At 35.5% G+C, this 20969-nt stretch overlaps 1 protein-coding gene across 2 annotated transcripts in view; it reads right to left on the bottom strand.

The window, feature by feature from the left end:
- The window catches only part of LOC149412832 (Fanconi anemia group J protein homolog), a 183240-nt gene that overhangs the window by 5407 nt on the left and 156864 nt on the right, over positions 1–20969 (bottom strand). For both annotated transcript variants that reach the window (XM_089644841.1, XM_089644842.1), the window contains exons 5-17: positions 15807–15929; positions 14272–14370; positions 11250–11454; positions 9661–9856; positions 9083–9319; positions 7460–7579; positions 6437–6534; positions 6218–6339; positions 3042–3167; positions 2425–2555; positions 1713–1907; positions 842–1026; positions 27–120 (exon numbers count right to left, since the gene is read on the bottom strand). In XM_089644841.1, coding sequence (XP_089500967.1) covers positions 27–120; positions 842–1026; positions 1713–1907; positions 2425–2555; positions 3042–3167; positions 6218–6339; positions 6437–6534; positions 7460–7579; positions 9083–9319; positions 9661–9856; positions 11250–11454; positions 14272–14370; positions 15807–15929 — 1931 coding nt within the window. The remainder of the gene's footprint in view (positions 1–26; positions 121–841; positions 1027–1712; positions 1908–2424; positions 2556–3041; positions 3168–6217; positions 6340–6436; positions 6535–7459; positions 7580–9082; positions 9320–9660; positions 9857–11249; positions 11455–14271; positions 14371–15806; positions 15930–20969) is intronic.

The following is a 20969-nucleotide window of genomic DNA, read 5'->3' as shown; positions in this document are numbered from 1 at the left end:
ATAAAACAGCAATTTATTTTACTCACTGTCATAATTCGGTCGTGTTCACCCATTTTTCTGCTCTCTGAAAAAATTGTCTTTTCTTTTTCAATTTTATCCCAAATTCTGGTCATCTGCCACCTGTGAATGAATGACATAAGCATGAAGTTGTAGAGTATGTTATTATGGAGCAAAGCATAGTTTGAAAAAAGAAACAAAACAAATGGCAATAAACGAACAATATTTGCAGATGATGAAACGTATGTGGTGAAAAAGTGAAGCATTTAGGCAAGGGTTTCTTAGATAATATGGTTCTAAACCCTTTCCATGAAAGAAGACAATAATGATGTGTGTATGAAAAACTTAAAATAGGACAAAAGCTGCATCTGAGGAATGTTAAGGTGAAACAATCTGTTGTCCAAAGACGATTTATCATCTCTAATACTTATAGTTATGCTGCATCTGTTTATCCATGCATTCTTTTACTGAATCTGTTCTACATACAATTTATCTGTGCATTCTTTTAATGAGTCTGTTCTACATGTAATTTAATGGAGCCTGCTCGAAAGAGCGAGCAGTCATGTGTCATTTTATCGAATTGTTTCTGCGTTAGTCGGCTAGTTTGTGGAATGAACTATCAGCATCTGTCTTTCTTCCTTCAAGTTCTGTATTGAGAAATCCTTCCCTAGAGCCCCTTGCTTAAGTAGTTAGGCTAGCCTCACAATGATGCTCAGCCGGTTGGTGATACAGTTCCAGTCTTTACGCTGTACGTACACGTTGTTGTGAGTTATCACATAAAAAATAAAAATGTCTCATTGCAACACAAACATAAATAATAGGTAATAAATTAGTTATTTCTAACCTTTCCTGCAGAGTTTCCATGAGCCGATAGGAAGAGAGGAAACAGAGAACTCCGTGAGGAACGGTCTGACACACCCATAGGAGTAGTTCCCCCAGAGCGTCCTGCCACTCCGGCTTGGAGGTGTTCCTGAAGGTACCTTCCAGAGGGATGCCGTTGGGACCACTGTCCACACTGCCTACCCAAACCTGTAAACAATAATGCTTTTATTAAAAATATATATTCTTAATAGTTATTGGATTATTTGTATAGCGCCGTTTTCGTGAGAAAATCACCTCAAGGGCGCATCAAGTAGGGTACTGTATAGTAATATTATTGAGTAGTTATTTGCCCCACAACCACCTAAATTTGGGTAGCACCGCTAACGCCCTTGTGTGATAACTAGCCAAACTTGGGTAGCACAGCTTAACACCCTTGAGTGAGTGATATTTATGAATTTAAATGGATTTATTTTGAACTTGTTTTGCATCGTGTAGAGAACATTAAAAATTATTTTCGAAAAAGGAACATTTATTTACATGTTAAAAATTATTTTTTTTATTATCGTGTTACTAGACATTTGCAATATTCCATAGACAGCACAACGAAATACTAATATTAAACACTTACCACCTAAATAAGCACAAGGTAGGGCAATTTCGTTAACCAACATACAGGATTCATGCATTTATAATTTATACGAATTTTAATTTTGTTTTAAAAATAAAAATATGGGATAAAAAGTAAAAAAGGGTGGATTCATTGGCAAATTAATGATCCAAAACCGAATGCTCTGAAATCTCTATCGCTCAAGGTTTTTTTTTTTAAATACGCTATCGTTCAAGTGTTTATCCAACTGTACATAGTGTAAATAATTTTTATTTTTATGATTTACCTGGTTGGCTGAAATCACATGAGCCGTATGCAGCGTCAGAGGGAAAGTAGTTCCCAATTCTGCCGGGAAGCTGAGCGTAGGGGTCAGGGTACCAGAAGCCAGGATCACGCAGCGGGATTTTAGAGAGACGCAATCGAATACTAGCGCCGAGTTCATACAGCTAACCTTTAGGGTCATCTTTACATTCTCTTCCATCTACAACACAAATACATTGTGATAAAGGAGATAAAGGATTTCTATGATAAAACAGAACATCGAAGAAAGGTGAAGAAAAGAACAAACAAATAAATTAAAAACCTAATCTACTCTTTTATCATGTTCCATTTTGTCACTGTTCCATTTTATCCAGTTTTATTTAATTATTTAGATACACACAGTATATTTTATTTCAAGTGATAAGGTAGGTAAATTAAATTTTACACAGTATAAGTAATTATTATTTACGTCCATATACTAACATAGTAATTCATCTGGGATGAGAATAGTTCTTCTGAATAACAATAACAATTAGGAAGAAAGTGTGTGGAGAATGAAGAGAAATTTAAAAAAAATCAAGAATTACATACTCTTGAATCGTAATTGACTGTGTATTAATAAAAATTTAAAGAAAATTGAAGGTTACCAGATAAACACAATTAGGGTTCATAAATATACCAATGTTCTATGCGGCTACATTTGATTTTTGCAATTTAAAAGATATAAATAAACATACATCTTTCTTCATGTTTTTGCCCATCCAGCCTCCAGATTGTGATTGATTCTTTTTGTACTCCCAATCAGTTCTTTTAGTCAGGACTCCTTTATAATCATCCAGATTTCCACATCGGTTGCGGAAGAAAAATTCTGTAAATGAGAGAGAACACTAAGGCCCAGTTGTTTCGCAGAAATTCAAATGTAACGTTGTCATCAAATGGACATTCAGGGCCAATTGGTTTTTTTGACAATTGAAAGGTTCCCGTTAAATGCCGATTCTAAGTCCATTTCGGCTTTTGGACAAGCATAAAAGGAGAATTATCACATTGTTAACTTTGGCAGCTTATTACAATTTGATGGAAAGCTAAAACGCATCTAGAATTGGTGTTTAACAGGGACCTTTCAAATGTCAAAAAACAAAATGGCGTTTAATGCCCATTTGATGAGAATCTTGCATTTAAAATTTTGCAAAACAACTGCGCCTTAAATTATTATTAAAAAAATTAAAGAGCCGAACAACCTCAGGAAATATGTAGATTTTTAATTCTTTTACTTGTTGTTTGATGGTTTAAGGAAAGTTTAAAAAAGCCATTGTGGTTGCCGATATATTATATAAAAGCTTCAATATATTCTTACCAAAAATGAGAATAATAGACTCCAGAAGCATTCCTGTAGGTGCTGAGACATATCTTTTGGTTGTATTCCCGCCCTCCTTAGATTCTTGAATGTCTTGAATTACAGAAACCACTTTTATCTTTAAATCTGAAAAAAAAAATAGTACAATTTACTATGCATATTAAGAACTTAAGGATGGGTGCCGCACCACCGGTGTGAGTATCTCAAATATGGTGTTAGACCACCGTTGACCAGCACGCAGCCATGTCTAGTCTGAAGCTCCAAAACTCTTGACTCTGTGTAGAAATGTGGAGACCGTTTGATAGATTAGATGATTGTAATCTTTAGAGCAAAGGTGTCAAGTGGCAATGCTGTCCTTGTTCTACAGGTGTTTCAATAGAAGATTCTGCGAAGAACTTGCAGCATTGATCACATGGGCACCGGTGCATAATCGGGAAAATATGCCAAATGCGCGCCTATGCGTATGCGTGCACGGTTGACATTTGTCACATGTTTTGTTCTAACTTTCTTAAACAGAGTGACTGGTCATTTTTAGACACTGATGCTGATATTAATGTACAGCTTGTAAAATTTTACTCCATTGTTAATTCTGCAATCAAAAATTTTGTACCTTTGACAGTTTATAGGGAAACTGAATTTCCGATATGGTTCTCAAAAGAACTGATTGACTTAATTTACGTCAAAAAAATATTGCATAAGAGGTTCAAACAAAGTCGCCTGGCTATCGATTATATTGACTTTCAAAAAATGAGGGCAGAATGTAATAAGCTCTCTACTAAATGTTATAACAGTTACATGTGTGTTGTCGAAGGCTCTCTCATAGAGGACTCAAATTTTTTTTGGAAATATGTTAAATCCCAAAAAGAAAATGGAACTTATATACCTAGTACTATGTCATTCGATTGTAAACAATCACAAAATCTACAGGAAACTGTTAATCTGTTTGCTGAGTTTTTTGGTGGTGTATATGTTAGTAGTAGTGTAGACAGTAAGTACTCTTGTTCTAATTTGGTTGAAAACCTTGATATATCTGACTGTACAGTAACTATAGAGGACGTTATGTCTAAGCTGAAGAGTCTCGATTCCCGCAAATCCTCAGGACCCGATAAAGTTCCACCTAGATTCCTAGTTAATTGTATGCATTCATTGTCACATCCCATACATAAGTTATTTATGAAGTCACTCTCATCAGGTGTGTTTCCTGACCTTTGGAAGTTTAGTCATTTGACGCCTATTTTCAAAAAAGGAAATAAGAGCGAAGTAACAAATTATAGGCCAATATGCATAATGTCTTCTTTACCCAAACTTTTCGAAAGCCTAGTACTAGACAAGTTGATATCTCAATTTAAACGAGTAATCTCACCAATTCAACATGGATTTATTAAAGGAAGATCAACGCTTTCCAATTTAATATTATACACTAATGATATCGTTAATGGCTTTATCACATCATATCAAACTGACTCCATATATACTGACTTCAGTAAAGCATTTGATAAAGTAAACCACAGAATCTTAATACGTAAATTAAAATTGTTGGGAGTGAGAGGGAGCATGTTTGAATGGTTTAAGAGTTATCTGTTGGGAAGGTACTTAGCGGTAAAGGTTGATTCATTCACTTCTTACAAATTTGTGGCATCAAGTGGAGTACCGCAGGGATCTCATCTGGGCCCAATATTATTTTGTTTGTTCATCAATGACATAGTAAATATTTTTAGCAAAGTCAAAGTTCTGTTATTTGCCGATGATTTGAAGATCTACAGAATAATTAAAGATGATAATGATCGCGCTATTTTGCAGTCGAATCTGAATAAACTATTTGCTTGGTGTTTAGAAAATGATTTGCAACTAAATATTAGTAAATGCCAGATTATTAGTTTTTACAAAGGTAAAAATCCTCTTCATTTTTCTTATTTCATTAATGGCGCTAATCTTCTTCGAGTTTCACAGATTCTAGATCTCGGTATCTTATTCCACGAAAGTCTACAGTTTAACTTACACATCGATGAAACTACTAGCGATGCAATGAGAATGCTCGGTTTTATTTTGAGAATGGGGGCAAAGTTTAAAAATGTGTTAACTTTAAAACATTTATATTGCTCACTAGTACGAAGTAAAATAGAATATAATTCAACAGTATGGTCACCGTTCTACAAAATCCATTCTCAAGCCTTAGAAAAGATACAAAATAAATTTCTTCGGTACATCAATTTTAAAATGAATATTCCCATCGAATTTATAAATTATAATAACTTACGTACCGAAACCAGACTTCTCAAACTATCGGATAGAAGAGTTCTAACTGATATATTATTTTTATTCAAAATTATCAAATCTCTCATTGACAGCCCTGAATTATTGGAATTAATTTATATGAATGTACCTGCCAGACAAACTCGAAGCATAGACACTTTTAAATGTAACAATAAACTCAATACTAACTACTCTTTGTACTCACCAATTCCAAGAATTCATCACCTTGCAAACAAATATTGTAAACTTATCGACATATTTGGTGTTAATAACTTTGAGAGTTTCAAAAGGCAACTAATTTTAGACCAATTTGCTAGTTATTAACTTGTAATATTTTTTAGCTTTAGAAAAAGGTCTTGCCTTCATACTTTGATTTACTTTACCATATTATTTTCTAATTACCTTATGAGTAAATTATATTTAGCTATTTTATCCATGTACATGTTACACTTATATACATATACTGTCAACTTACTATGTAAAAGCCCGATAGGGCGTTAATGAATAAATAAATAAATGAGAATGGGTCGATTCTACGACTCGTTCTTGAGTTCAACAGCACGGCTGTGGAACAATTTGCCGCTTTTATGATTCCTCTTTCTTACAACATGAACCTCTTCAAGACCCATGTTCATTCCTTCCTCTCCTCCAAAAGATCCTCTAAGCAGATGAAACAAAGATGGCACAGGCCCTGAGGAAAGTTTGAGAAAAACAAAAGAAGTCCGGCGCCCGCTCGGGTTTGGGATTTCATAAGCAGCCTTCCAACTATTGAGTGGTATGTCATTTAGGATTGTGAGGTGAGCTAGGTACCCCTGTACGCGGCTCTTTTTCATTGATAAAGGATTCTATATATCTGCATATGGGGTAGGGCCAATCGCAACCCAACTGTTGTGACGTTCGCGTACAACTGCTAAATTATTTACCTTCAAACGTATCGTATCCAATACTGTGACGTTTAAGAGAATCTGCCAAGTCGGCTCCAGACATCAGGTAAGACGATTCAAAGTTGTATTGTTTCTTTAGCAGAGGGTTGTGATTTTGAAACCTACAATAAATCCACACATTTGATAAACGGATAGTATATTGGAAAACAGTAATGTATTAGATTATTAAATTATATTTTTATCAAAAAGAAAACTAACCAATCTCCCCAGTTTGTGAAATATTTCTTCAAATAATAAAATACTGCGTCATCGTCATCTGGGTGGGTAGGTTTCTTTTTCAATATGCTTTCCAGATCCTAAAACAATTCAAGCAGCAAAAATGAAAGAGAGATGATTACAATTATATTATAAACAGATCTTAGATAAAGCAGTCTATCTCTGCACAACACAAACACAATGAAATCTCTGTCGATCGTTCTTCGAAAAATCTTCTTCCCGCATTTATTTATTCCAACCCCCATTTAATTTCATACTCTCAAAAATAGATTACATTCAAATTAATAGACTTGTCCTAATGTATAATCGGGTATCATTTCGACTAGAGTGTTCGAGAATGCTCAGAATAAACTACAACATCTGTGGTATATTGATCACCGAAGAGCGCAAGAAAGTAAAGTTCACTAAAGTAAGGTTTGCATTGCAGTCCACTGCAAACACATTTCTTCCTTTTCAAATTAAAACGAATTATATTTGAAAATAATTGAAATCGCGTTCGCATGAACTTTGCTCAGGCAGTGTCATGATCAGCTGCAGATTTTAGACTGAAATGTGCAGACGCAGATATGCAGTGGTACAGACAAAATATTCTGGTCGAGATTGTCTTTCGGTGTCTTGTGGTGCCGACATATGTGAATGTGTTCATAGATAATATAAGCAATTAATTGTGTTGTGCCTGGCACGTTACATATCTGCACGCAGTGTGCCGGTAGATGTGAATAGACCTTAAGGTGTTACAAATACATAAAATATAGAGAAAATTCAGCAAAGAGCATGCATATAGACTTGCAAGACAAAACCAATATTGATGTGTATGAAATGGAACACTGGGTTAACTTTTCAATTGGTAATATTTGAATAGAGGAGAACTTTTGAAAGCAATGCGGCATGACCTTGTAATACCTTGAAATAATCCATGTATCTTAATCTACATATTTCTATTGTTTATAACTGAAAAAAAAATGTTTTAGAATACTTCAAGTTATTAAAATGAATGATATTTACAAGTAATGCCGCTTCCACTTGAGAAAGTTCCAGTGTCAAAGATGCCGTGTCTCGACATACGTCTTCAATGTTGTGTCCTTCGTCTATGATCACTATGTTTCCATCCAGCGACAGTTTTATCTGAAAACAAATTCAAAATGCTGTAACAAAATCAGTATAGGAAGCGGGTTTGGGTGCCGCTGCCCCGGGAACAATTTATTGGGTAACTAACATCTCTGTCATAGGTCACCTAAGTGGTTGGCTATGTTTGGTGATCTAGCAAGGGTGCCTGGATTCATCGGGTGAGGTATGTTCAGGATGCGCTTGCCCACAAGCTGCATGACATGCCAGATCGGGAGAGGCTGGTTTGGGGAGACTATATTCATGTCTATCACTTCTGGACACAATGATTCCTAGATTCCTTTCCCAACCCTCATACCTTTAACTTCCCAGAACTTCCCCTACTTCCTTTCCTTAAAAGAGGCCCACCACACAGATGACAGTGATGTGTGGGGTTGATATTTAAAAAAAAACACAAATGAAACACCATCCTTATCGATTATAGTAGACATTATGCACATAATTTTATTTTGTATAAAGTCAAATCTTGTAAAAATTTTCGAGACTTAAATGGATATTTCCAATATTCATTTATATTATATATATTAAACATTTCACAGCTCATGATGGAAACGACATGTGACAATTAAATCGAAAAGCTGTGAAAATTTAATGGCACCAGAGCTCCATAGTTTTGCGAATGCCCAATTGATTTCTCTTTTATAGTCAAGTTTACAATAAATTTAAAACCCTTCTATCACATTACGTCCCACGTAGCTTGACATATTGATACTTACAAAAGCTTGATAACATATTTTCATGCGAAACTTAATAAAGACAAGACAAAACTGATTTGAAATGTGTGCTAATACAATGATTGAACTATAAATGCAATATCTTTAGATATTAGCAAATCAAAATACATCAGTGTTACATCAATATTAGACACCAGAGGGCCATTTCTACTTAAGGATAAGGAATTGTCCTTAACATTAAAATTAACGGCTTTTTCGTTAACTGCGATTGCAGTTCTCTCAGACAACAATGAAAAAATGATAATTTGTGGTTTGGCATAATTCCCTATCCTTAAGGCGAAGCTTAATGCTAAATCACTATTTTGATTAATCTTTATAACGAATTGGTGTATATTATGAATACCAAAAATTATGCTTTAGATAAATTGAAGGTTTTCCTATCGTTTTGCTTGAGTAGAATACAAATAAAAAAATAAATTACTCAATAAAAAATATAAATGTAAACTACTAAAAAAAATATTTTTTCAATAGAAATGTATGAACGCGTAAAGGAAATAATATTAAAAAAATACACTATTATAGCTAAGATTATCTGTGACAGTTTCACTTGATTAACTTTTTTGCTTTCTTATAAAATTATTTACAAAATAAATAAAAACCAGTTTTCTGCTTGAAATCGAACGTTTCTAGACTCCGTTTGTCAAGCGATTTTAATGCCTATTACCTACAATATAAGGTATATGTACCAAGAATATACATATTTTTGGCTTGTAGCTTCCTCTTAAGTAGAATCGGAATTGCCTCTCAGGTAGCAGAATGTAATACTTACCGAACTCCTTATGCTAGGATCCAACAGATAGTTATATGGGCAGAACACTATATCCGCATAAGTGGCTAGGTCCCTGGCAGCAAAATAGGGACAGGCTCCTCGCTCGTGGCCCAGACCAACAAGGTCCTCGATGTCCCACACGCCCGGCGGTGCCCTTCTTCCCGTCAGCATGTTCTTGTTGTCAAAATGTTTGCAGCCGGCGGAGCTCTCTTTCTTGTTCGCCTTCTCAACCTTATGCTGGAAATCACATTGAATTTCCAATACAAAACTTTGTTACACCATGCTTAGGTACAAAATTCAAATGGGATGGCGACATACAATGCGAGGCAAGCGTAAGAGAGACAGACCACGTGCTGTATGGTCTAGAACCAAAAGTTATTAAGTCAGTTGCAACATTTGTTTCCGTTCAAATTTGTATGGAAGGCACTTCTACTTTTCTTTTTTATTCCTTGCATGATCTCCTATACTGGCTTTACTGGTCACAGAAAGTGTTCAGTCAAACTAGATGACCTGCTCCAGCTGCTTGAGGGTGCATGTAACAACATAGATCTTTCTTCGTCACTCTGGAGGATACCTACCTTTGTTTTATCCAGCAGATACTTGCACATCTCATTCTTGGTCCTGTAGGTGGAGTTGGTGTCCATGATGCATGTGTGCTCACGGCTGGACAGGATGGACATCTTCAGGCCCTTGGTGTAGTTGGTCCGGCGCAGCTCCTTGATTACCTGTTCCAGCTGCTTGTGGGTGCGGGTGCCAAAGTAGATCTTCGGCACTCTGTGATAAAATTTATGAGATTTACATCTAGCCATTTAACTACGTCAAACTAGAATAATAATAATGTGCAAACATGATCAAGTTAATTACTAGACATAGAGCTAATCGTAAATGATCAAATGCCTTAAACTAAACAACGGGCAATCACATCGGCTACCGTTCATTTAGATTCCATGTGTCTTCCCCACTCCCCTTTTGTCCACATGAAATAAGCAGCTCTCTGAGGCAGGCCCTATCTCTGCCTCACTAGTCTATTATTGTACTGTGCTGTGTAGTAGCTCGGCGCGATGAGCAGAAATCCACCTGTGGCCGGCCGCGTTACACTGGCATGACGAGTTACAACATAATATAAATACAAACAGTCCTAGTGAAATTCGAAAATATTAAAGGGTAACATTAAAATTGAAGTAACTTTAAGGCTTATACAAATTACACAAATTGCTAACATCTGTTTTCCACGGTTCCTTTGTCGGCGTTTAGTTTTCATATAGCCATATCACTTCTACGTACATCAATGCACACTTCACCACAATCTCCTCATCTGCCCTGATGATGGATACTGTACCGCTGTTGGAAATGTTGGGTAAAGAAGGGGGGAAGCGCAACGCAGCATAATTACCCAAATATAAATCACGATAATAATATGTAGGAATTAGTTTAGCGGAATTTTCATATTATCGCAGAAATTTAATAATATATATTTTTTTACAGTAATTAACTTGAAACGAAGCGCTGTTTTAGGTTATTATGTCATGATAGTAAATAATTACTAAATGTTGTTAAAAGCTTATTAAATAATTATTAATAACATACTGCAAGTTATCATGTTGTTGATACGAACCCTGTCCGGTTGCATGTGATTCATTTTATAAACATTTGTTCAGTTTAGTTGTAGGTATAAACATATATTAGTGTTGTTAGTAATGATAAAATTGATATATTGTCATTTATTTGTGTTCTTATATCCTATGTTATTGTTATTTTATTTAATATTTACAATTTAGTATTTTTTGTAAATATTTTTATCCCACGGGTACTGGACCCTTAGTTTGTTGTTTTAATTTTAAGTTTACGTGAAAACCTGTCATTAAATTTTATTTGTATTGTTTATAAGTTTATTATTTAATGATGTAAAAAAATCTGATGGTTTTCCTAAATAAATAAAATAAAATAAAAATGCGAACATTTCCGAACAGTAGAAGCGACCAAGAGATAGGACGAGAAGATGGTGGACAGACTGCGTGGAAAAGTGTTAGAGCAGGACGGAAAGGCCCGGAGACTGGAAGCGAATAGCAAGGAGACTATTTGCGGAGGAGTACAAATCCCACCTTGGGATGTAGCGCTGTGATGATAATGAAAATAATTTGCCTACTTCTTACAATGCAAGACTTACGCATATCTCTTCATATCTATTTCATCGGTGTCCAAATTGTTTTGGGCCTTGGAAGGAGAATCCAAATAAGTGTTGGTCGTGTTGGGTTGGCTCTTGACTGGAGACGGATAGCCAGGTTTCCCCGAACTGACCATATCTGGACTGGAGGACATCTTGTGTCTCTTGTGAATGGTGACTTCATATTCAGATGAAGGGTGTGCGGAATCTGTAAGAAAACCAAAAGATTATAAATTATTTTGCAAAATCAGGAGAAAAATATGGATTAAAAAAAAGTAAGATTACAAATTTTTAAGTAATTAAATAAATAATTAAAAAATTATGAAATAGGTAGGTAGGCACTAGTATTTAAGTAGTAGGTAAATTTCTCTCGATTTTCAACACCATTTTTCTTACTGAACACTTTAAATATACAAAACAAACTAATTCTAATTCGTTAATTTTAAATCTAATTCGAAAACTCAAAGCTCCATGATTAAGAAAATGACGTTGCAAGCTATAAATAGTTGCTTGGTTTTATTCCAGGCAGAAAACTTTGTACAAATTGCATGATACCTGAGTTCAGAGTTCGACAAAATAGAGCATACACAATTTTACAGTAGGTATCCTTTTGTGAAATTATATACATAATTTGAAAATATTTTTGAATATGTATTTAAATTTGAAAAAAAACTTTTTGTTTAAACAATATTGTATAAACAATATGGAATAGAAAAAGAGACAAAATAAAAATACCAAGACTCAAACTAATTCTTTTTTTAATTGATTTTAAAACTACTTATTATTCCTGTGATTTTGAAGGAATTTCATTTTCATATTTCGTGTGACAGCGGTTTCGCCCTCTGAAGGTATTCTCAATAAGTTTAAAAAACATAATTTTTTTTTACATAAACTATAAAATATTTTTATAATCCGAAAACCCTAGTGTAAAAGTATTGAGAAGCCCTGCTGCAAAGGAAATTTTATCTACAACCAATCACGACCGACGATTTTGAATTTGAGGCCACGATTCGACCCCTCCCCCCATCCATAATCCCCTTGAAGATAACCTCAAATCTTGGACTTAATATACCCATATCCCGCGGATATAGGGTCGTGAGTACCTTTCCCAGTAACCCAATAGGCTATCAGGCACTAGACTCCATCCCACGAGACTTGAACTGATAATATTTTTAGGGATTGTAAATTGGCCTTATTTCCCGAATATAAGTTTAGTATAAATTACATAAGTTGCTTCAGAATCCTTCACAGTGACTTTTATTTCAAAAATACAAAAAATTGTCGTCAATTTTGAAAAACGAGAAGAAATGGTGGAGCTTTTTATATTATAAGGTGTAGCTGTAGGCAGACTGGTGGAACCTAAGCGCAACCCAAATACTAAGTTTGGTGATCGCGCTTTCGGAGTATCTGGGCCGAAGGCTTGGAATAATCTTCCTCAGGAACTAAAATTCATAACAAGTCCAACAGAATTCAGGTCTAAACTAACAACTTACCTTTTTAAATGTCGTACCCTTAAATTAAATATATCATTCGTGAGAGAAAGTCCAGTTATATCCAATTTTCCAATTATGTCCTAAATCCGGTATCTAAATTTCGCTAATAAACAATTAGTTAATGTTAATTACGTGTTAATCTCAAGTGACCTATCAGGTACAGTGTATTACAGTGTACAGTATATTATCTCCATATATAGTTAGAAATAACATAGATCATTGTAAAAATGTATTATATATTTGTACAGCGCCCTTGAGGTGATTTTGCACAAAAACGGCGCTATACAAATCATCCAAATATTATTATTATTATTTTTAAGGTGACAGACGAAAATTATTTGATTTATCCCAGATTTATTAAGATTTTTTTTTGATGCGCCACTGCCACGTCCATGGGTAGGTACTTTTGAAAATTATGAAACATTACACGTATAGAAAAATAGTAAAAATAAGTGTTTTAATAAAAAAACTAAGAAAAAAATACGATGTAATAAAGATTTATGGCTCAAATTAGAAGACTCCCAGATTTTCCTGACAAAAAAATAAAATTAGATACGGAAGAAAAAAAAAGAAGAAAAAAAAAACGTGGCCATTAAAACGAGAGGAAAATCTGTAAACTATCACTGCCGGTCAATGCTTTGACAAGTAGAGTTAAGCATAAATTAAATTTGTCAAGTCACCTATTTATATAAATAAATTTCGCATGGAAAAGTCGACAAAACAGTTTTTTTTGTAAAATTCACCGCATCACTGAAGGGTTCGGTTGAGTCAAGTGGACTGGTAGTTGGCCAGGTAGGTACTGCACTAAACGCAGCCGGGAGTCGAGAAGCCGCGCATATTAGGGAAATGAATATGCACTTCGCTAAAACGAGTGCATTTACTAATTGCGGCAGTTTCGCCTGAATGCGGATTTTCCAGGAAAAGTAACAGGGCTGTTTTTCACCTACCCCCTGGTTCCTACCTACTTATCAATGTCATCTCTCTTTCTCTGCTAAAAGGACATCCGTTTTCAATGGGACCCCTCACATTAAAAAAAGGGAAAATGTCAAGTGTAGCGCTGTGAAGCGGGTAAAGTAAGGTACCTGTTCGTAAGTAGTTTGAAAATTAGGCAGGTAGGTCGTAAACGTCCTGGGAAAATTCTCAATTATAAAAAAAGTATGTTTTTAATTTTTTCTTATTTAATAAATCAAATTCAAAATTTCCTATGAATCGTATGATTTGTAAGTAGGTACTTAAATACCTACCTACTTAATTATAAACTATAAAGTTTATGTAAATTAGAAAAAACGTCAAAGAAATGTCACTACCTCAATGAAAATAATCTTTTCAAACATTCTTCAGGCAGGTAGGTACCATACTATTGAAAAAAAATGCGAATAAGAAAGTCATAAACACGAAGATTTCACATATGGAAAAATGATATCTTTACTGAACCATTAAAAAGTTTGAAAAAAATTACAGACAGACAAAATGCAAAACGGTTGAATAAAATCAGGACTTCGCTATGTTCAGTGAATAAAGTAATAAAATACCTGGGGAAATATCTTGACGTTTCACGGTGGATCTTTGAAACTCGGAATCATCCTTCTGTGAAATATCACCAGGTTCGACGACAGACATCTTGGTTTCACCTAAAAAATAACAGTCTTAAGTTAGTTAACTGATAAAATAATTTTAATTGGAGATTCCATCGTCTCACTGGTTCCAGATGGTTGGGAGCAGTTGGAACTCTTGTGCGGCTTAGCTACTTTTTAATGTGAATACCGCCCAAGAGTCCCGGCCGCTCCCAACCGTCTGGAGCCAGTGAGACTATGGCATCCCCAATTAAAGTAGGTTGTAAGGCTGGAGGTAGTGGAGAGGGGAAGAGGAAGATGGAGGACTACCTGGCAATTCGGTCCTGGTGATTCTGAATACTACATATTTACACTCGGCGTCACAAAATTCGCACATTTCCGAAAATAAGTTTCAGGCGTAAGTTTCCCCGATCCAATAAATCGAACCCAAACAATATTGATATCAATTGAGAGTACATTTATGGACCTCTTGTCAGACAATAGTTTAATTTCATAAACCATACAAATTTTCCGACTACGGGACGTTAAAAAAATGTTGCGCGTATACTCTTTATAGGTGCCACAACTTGTGACATTTTCCTGGGCTATAAAATGAGCATTTTAGGTCAAATGTAGGTCATTCAATAGCCGAACGTTGAAGAGGACACGCGTCAATAATTAGCGCAAGAAAACAACCCCTTAAAATGGACACTGCTGATGATGTCGCTCACGTGGTGGCACTACTGCAATCAGGGATGCGATAGTGCGATGTTGGTCGGAAACTAAACAAGGCGATGCCATACGTAGTAATGCAAAATCATGTGTTTTTGGTTTGAAAATTTGGAGAGAATTACTGCGAGTAGAATACATCTTGGCCTTTGAAATAATCGAGTATTTTTTGGATAAGTCTTTTTATAAGCCCAGAAAAAAATAATGTATAAGGCCTATGAAAACTGCTTTAAAGTTCAAAATCTCCTTTTTACGAACCCATTTTCGGTTATAATTTTATTGTATAGTGTGGCAAATTAAGTTATTTATAAATTTATCGGAAAAAAATTAAATGTTTATGCCTGAACATCCACAAAATAAAATAAAAGGCACTTTCTACGATTTCTTGCAAAAATCAAAAAAGGCGGATGGTGTTAAGCGGGAATTTAAACCTTATCGCCATCTACGTAAGGGTTGTTATTGATAGCGGCTCAATTTAAAATATTATACGAAGTAGTGCATCGCCTTAAGTCGTTCTGCCGTTCGATGGGTTTTCCAACGGTTTCAAGAGACTTGTGGCTTCATCCGGAAGCATGGATCAGGGCGATGACGCTGCACACCCGAAAGAGATGAACGGTTTATTTTCTGATAAGATTTTGCAGTAGGTGCGATTTTTGTGACGCCGAGAATATAATGAGGCTTTACACTTAGGTAAGTAGGTACCTACCCACCACCTAATGCGTGTTTGTTTATCTTCCTGTGATTTTTCACGAAAATAATCAAGAATTAAAATAATAATCAAAAACCTTCCAAAACATTGTCCCCCTTTTCTCCTCTTTTCTTATTGTTCTGTCTCTTTTGTTGAAATACATCATCGTCATTGTCATCGTCGGAGTCGTAGTAAGTTGATTTTTTAGGATTTTTGGCAACTGAAAAGAAAGAGCGAAGAAATATTAAGTAGGCATATACCTAAATTTACTTTTATTAAATTCTACTATTCGAATTTGACTTTTGTTTTAGAGAACGAATGAATCTTGGAAGCGGAAATTAACCCATTTCACAGACAGAATTGTCGTCGGTGACAATGCATTCTAACAACTTTAGGTGGCAATAACGTACACACACGCGGACGTATACGTATTTCTCTGAAATCAGATGATCAGTTAATATACTAAATAAATGTCGGTCCTACCCGATCGGCATTTGGCGAGGTTGTTAGCGCGGTTGACTCCAGTCCCTGGAAATGAAGGTGCAATTCTCAGACCATAAAGATATTTTTAAATTAATGTATTATAGTAAAAAAACTTTGGTTTTTAGGTTTAATTGAATATTTTTTAAAATTTATTCGACCGTTTAGTACACAGGCACTGTCCTCAGACTCCCATACCTGAGATCCTCGCCTCGTAAAGCAGCCTTATAATTGCAAGGTTGTTTAACTCCTTTGAATTATGTATGAAAAAATCCAACATTTTGGTGGCTAATAATCACTTCATACACGGAGAAACATACCTACTGATATAAAATATTGCTAATCTCTTCAAATTATTAGTATTTCTGTTAAAAGAGGGACTGTAAACCTTTAACGAATGAATTGCCAGATTACATAATTAACTCTCAGTAAAACACGGATGTGTTATGGCGATATCGGAATACGTGTTCATAAAAAATCGAATATTTTCGCATTATATAATAATAGGATTAATGCAGCTGCATGAACTCGTGTTCCTACATATTAAAGTACTAATAGTTTATTTGGCAATGGTTTGCCATCACATTTTCAACAGGATGTTAATAAATCAGCAATACTAATTTTTCTCCGTGTCGCTTAAAAAAACTATTTTTACCTTGGATAATTTGATAGGTTTGTTAAATTAATATTTCGGTTTTACCAATTTGACATATGAATTTCAACAATACAAGTTAAATATTGTTAGATTGAGTTAAAATATTATATTTATAAAAAAAATGGTCAAACCACGGTTTGGGGATGAAACAAACATTGTTAAGAAAAACTAAATAAGAATTCAGATCCAAAAAATGTTTTTAGTAGACTATTCCTCAACGTTTTCCAGCCCGGAGATGACATTATCCCGGCAGTATTTAGGTAGTATGTACATGGAGGCTAGGTAGGTACACGCTGACAGGGTTGGTCGCCAAACCGGGGGAGGGGGAGGGTTCGAGTTCCGCCAGCTAGGGTGCCGCGTCGCCATGGCAACCCCCTTCGCCCCCTCGCAGCCACCCTTCACCCCATAACCCCACCCCACAAGTCAAAGTCCCTACTCGTCTCTCGCTGATGCAGCATCCGATATAAAGGACCACATTCGAGATGATGATGATGATGATAAGGGTTATAGGTATTATTATCTGTTGCGTGCGCTGAAACAATATTTTCATTACCATATTTTTGATTTGTACAAATTAACGACCGCTAAGCCTTAAGTATCAATAGTTTCGTTAATTAGTCGACCTGTGTGGTATTGCAGCTAACACAAGAGATTATTGAAACAATATTAGCGGATTTTTAAACGAAAATTTGAAACAGAAAATCATACGAAAATTCGGTATCATTTAGGACTTGAACCCAGAATCTTCGCCTTGCCGGAGCACTGCTCTACCAACTGAGCTAATGGAACCCTATTTCCTACGGTCATTTTTAATTGTATCATACATCGAATAAGAACTAAGAAACCAACATTTCTATTTTTTTAATGTGAAACCGCACAAGAGTCCCAACTGCTCCCAACCATCGGGAGCCAGTGAGACTATGGCATCCCCAACTGGGGTACGTTGTGACGCTGAATGTAGTGGGGAGGGGAAGTAGATGGAGAAGAGGAAATACCTAGCTTTTCAGATATGGTCACCAAACACGGCCAAATCCATTTCAAGCAACGTTTCAATTCTGAATAGTGGTCTCACACCAGGGCGATACTGAGAGTATTTTGAACTCTGGAACGTGCCGCAAATATACTTTATACTATTTTAAATGAGTAAATCATGAAACAACACAAATTAATCAAATAAAATTTACTTGCGCACGCCGGGATTTGAACATGTGATCTCTAGCTTGCTAGTCGAGAGCCTTACCCCTCAACCACGGAGGCCATCAAAATTATCTTCATATTCTCACCGCACATTTTTATTGGCTGCTATCTTTAAGTATGATCGCAAGATTCGACTGGAACTAAATACAAACTAGATAGTGTCTTGGATAAATAATTCTTATTTTTATTTTAGCGCCCTGGCAAGGCTAAGGTCCTGGGTTCGAGTCCTAGACGCGATTGTATCTTTTTCTGATTTTCTGTTTCAATTTCTCGTTTAAAAATCGCTAACATTGTCTTCAATAATTATATATTACAATTTGAGGTTTTACTCATTAAGATATTACAAAAATAAACAAGACGTTTGTTTCCGATTTTGAGATATCATTTTCCTTTAAATTTAATAAACATAATTGACATTGGTTTTATAACAAATTAACTTTGTACCTACGTACTACAAAAAACAGTGGCGGGCAAAAAAAATAGGTATCAACCCAAAAGGGCTAATTAAATTTGAAACTAACTGGAAAAGATTAGGTAACATAAAACCTGGGAAAGGTTGAAAAGAAAACCTGAAAATAAAACACAAAAGAACTTTTATAAAAGCCAATAGTTATAACATTTGGTCTTGTTGTAGACATTTTGGATTGTTGTACACAATCATTTATTTTGGTGTGTCTAGACTCAAGACAAAGTTATTATACCCAGGAATTCGAGTTGTGCCAACCAGTATGTATGTGTCGATGAAAGGATAGTCAAGGTTCATTAGCGCAGAGGTGAGCAATCCTATTCCCTGTACTACAATGGCGTGCGATACAATGTCCTGTTTTCATTTTATAAGAGGTAAAAAAGTAACACCGCATTAGGATAAGGAACTGTAGGGCGATGTCAAGAGTTGAAGAGTCTCTAAGAGGCGGTTAGGACACTTAAAAGATGCCACTTTGCCAAGAGAAGGACGTCGGGAGCTTTTCTCTCCAAATATGAACAAAAATCAAAAATAAACATTAACGCACTGTTTAGATCAGCCACGTGCAAGATGCAACGATCGAGCGAACGTGGGCGCAGCAGTATAACATAGCGTAGCATTAAGTAGTCAAGCGTCCTTGGGGTGATTTTCTCACGAAAACGACGCTATACAAATAAATCAATTATATTATTACTATGCCCTCACCACTAAGCTGTGAGATAAGTGTGAGAGAATGTTCAATAAATAATATATTTCACCAAGCTAATGGACATAGCCGATGTCCAAACGAAAACAGTAAATAAACACAAAAATAAAATAGATTTAAAGCTTTTAATCTGAATTTTCCACCGCCACTGTATCCAATTTCTTGGAAGAAACAAAGCTTATTTTTATTTAGAGGGAAATGGAAACTGGCTGTGGAAAATTTTACGAAAAACTTGTCGGATGATAGGATGAAAAATGAATAAAGCTTGTAATTTTTAAGGGGTGATCGCTGCGGTCGGATGGAAAATTGTTGGTTTAAAAAATAGCAATTAATTATACAGCAATATTAGAGTTGCGATTTTGTCCATTATTGCATTAGCAAAAATGGACACTGTCATGTATCTTTTTTTCATGCTCTTATTGGCCAAACAAAGTTTTCGAATTCATTAGATATCATCATACTAATCGAACATAAAATATGTTTCTAGATTGAAATCGAATAACGAAACGCATAAGAAAACAATAGTCAAAACGAATATGTGTGAATTAATGAAATGGCTAAAGATAACATCATTCATAGCTAAATGGAACGGAACGCATTAGAGAGAGATCGCCATTCAAAGAATATGTGCAAGGGTGAAACAGCTATATTATTATGAACGCACCTCGTTTCTGTACGCGTTCCTCGCGAAACCAGTTGCGGCCCACTGACGGGCGAGCATGTCCGCGGTAAGCATGACGTCGTAAGCGAGCATGAGCATTTATGAATGAATGTCAGCAGGATAAATCAGGTGATGTTATGCCCAGACTAATCGCCGCGAAAATGCTCGATCGTCAGTGGGCCGATTTCTTGAAATTTATTGGACATCTCGAAAAACAAGCGAGCGAGCAGAATAGTAGAATACGACGTATGTACTGTCACTAGGTTGTCCTTCATACGCTTATGTGTTTCTGCGTTCGCTGTCTCACTTTATTTTATTTGACGTTTGATTTGTGCACATCTCAAAAGCACAGGAAAGCATTCATTTCACAAAAAAAGAGCCTAGAGCGACGTGTTTGTGGCAGCCGTTGATAGCTTATCTGACCGACGGACTTATGTGCGATATTAAACGCAGTAAATCACAAGTTTGTCCACTGGACCAAGATCAGTGGAACCTCGCGCGTTGTCTCAGTAACCTATCTTCCCCTTTAATTAGTCTAAGGATATCAGTGTTTCGCTTTCTAAAGGTATTGTCAAATCTGAAAATCTACTTCAGCGAAAGCGAAGTATAAAATACGGAGTAGAATTTGTAAAAAGACGATATCACAATAATATAGAAAGGGAGATTGACAACACACCGAAAAATCTATGAAGGCGCGTTGGAGAGAGGAATCAAATATGTACAAAATACTTTTAATATGAATTAAATGTGATTTTAAGCAACAGGTAAACAGTTTAATGAATTATTTTTCAACAATTAACTCGTTTCGTTTACAAATAATACAAAAATGCAGTCCATTCAGAACTGCCTCTAATTGGTTTTAATTTTAACTACGTACCTCTCTGCAATTTGTGGGAGGTCGCTGTCAATTAAATCATCGGGTGTTCAGAAAATCATTTATACTTATAATTATTTATTTCAAAACTAATTAATTAAACATCAACCCTTTTCATGTGAGGGGTAAGTAGGGGATAGACCACCACATAACCCTGTCTTGGTATACACGGAGAAATATAAAATATACTGGTATAAACTATTGTTAATTTATTAAAAATCTGG

Source organism: Hesperophylax consimilis, chromosome 22 (genome assembly GCF_061612785.1).
Source record: "Hesperophylax consimilis isolate HC1 chromosome 22, BYU_Hcon_1.0, whole genome shotgun sequence".
Taxonomy (NCBI): Eukaryota; Metazoa; Arthropoda; class Insecta; order Trichoptera; family Limnephilidae; genus Hesperophylax; species Hesperophylax consimilis.
This window is presented reverse-complemented; position numbering and strand designations above follow the sequence as displayed.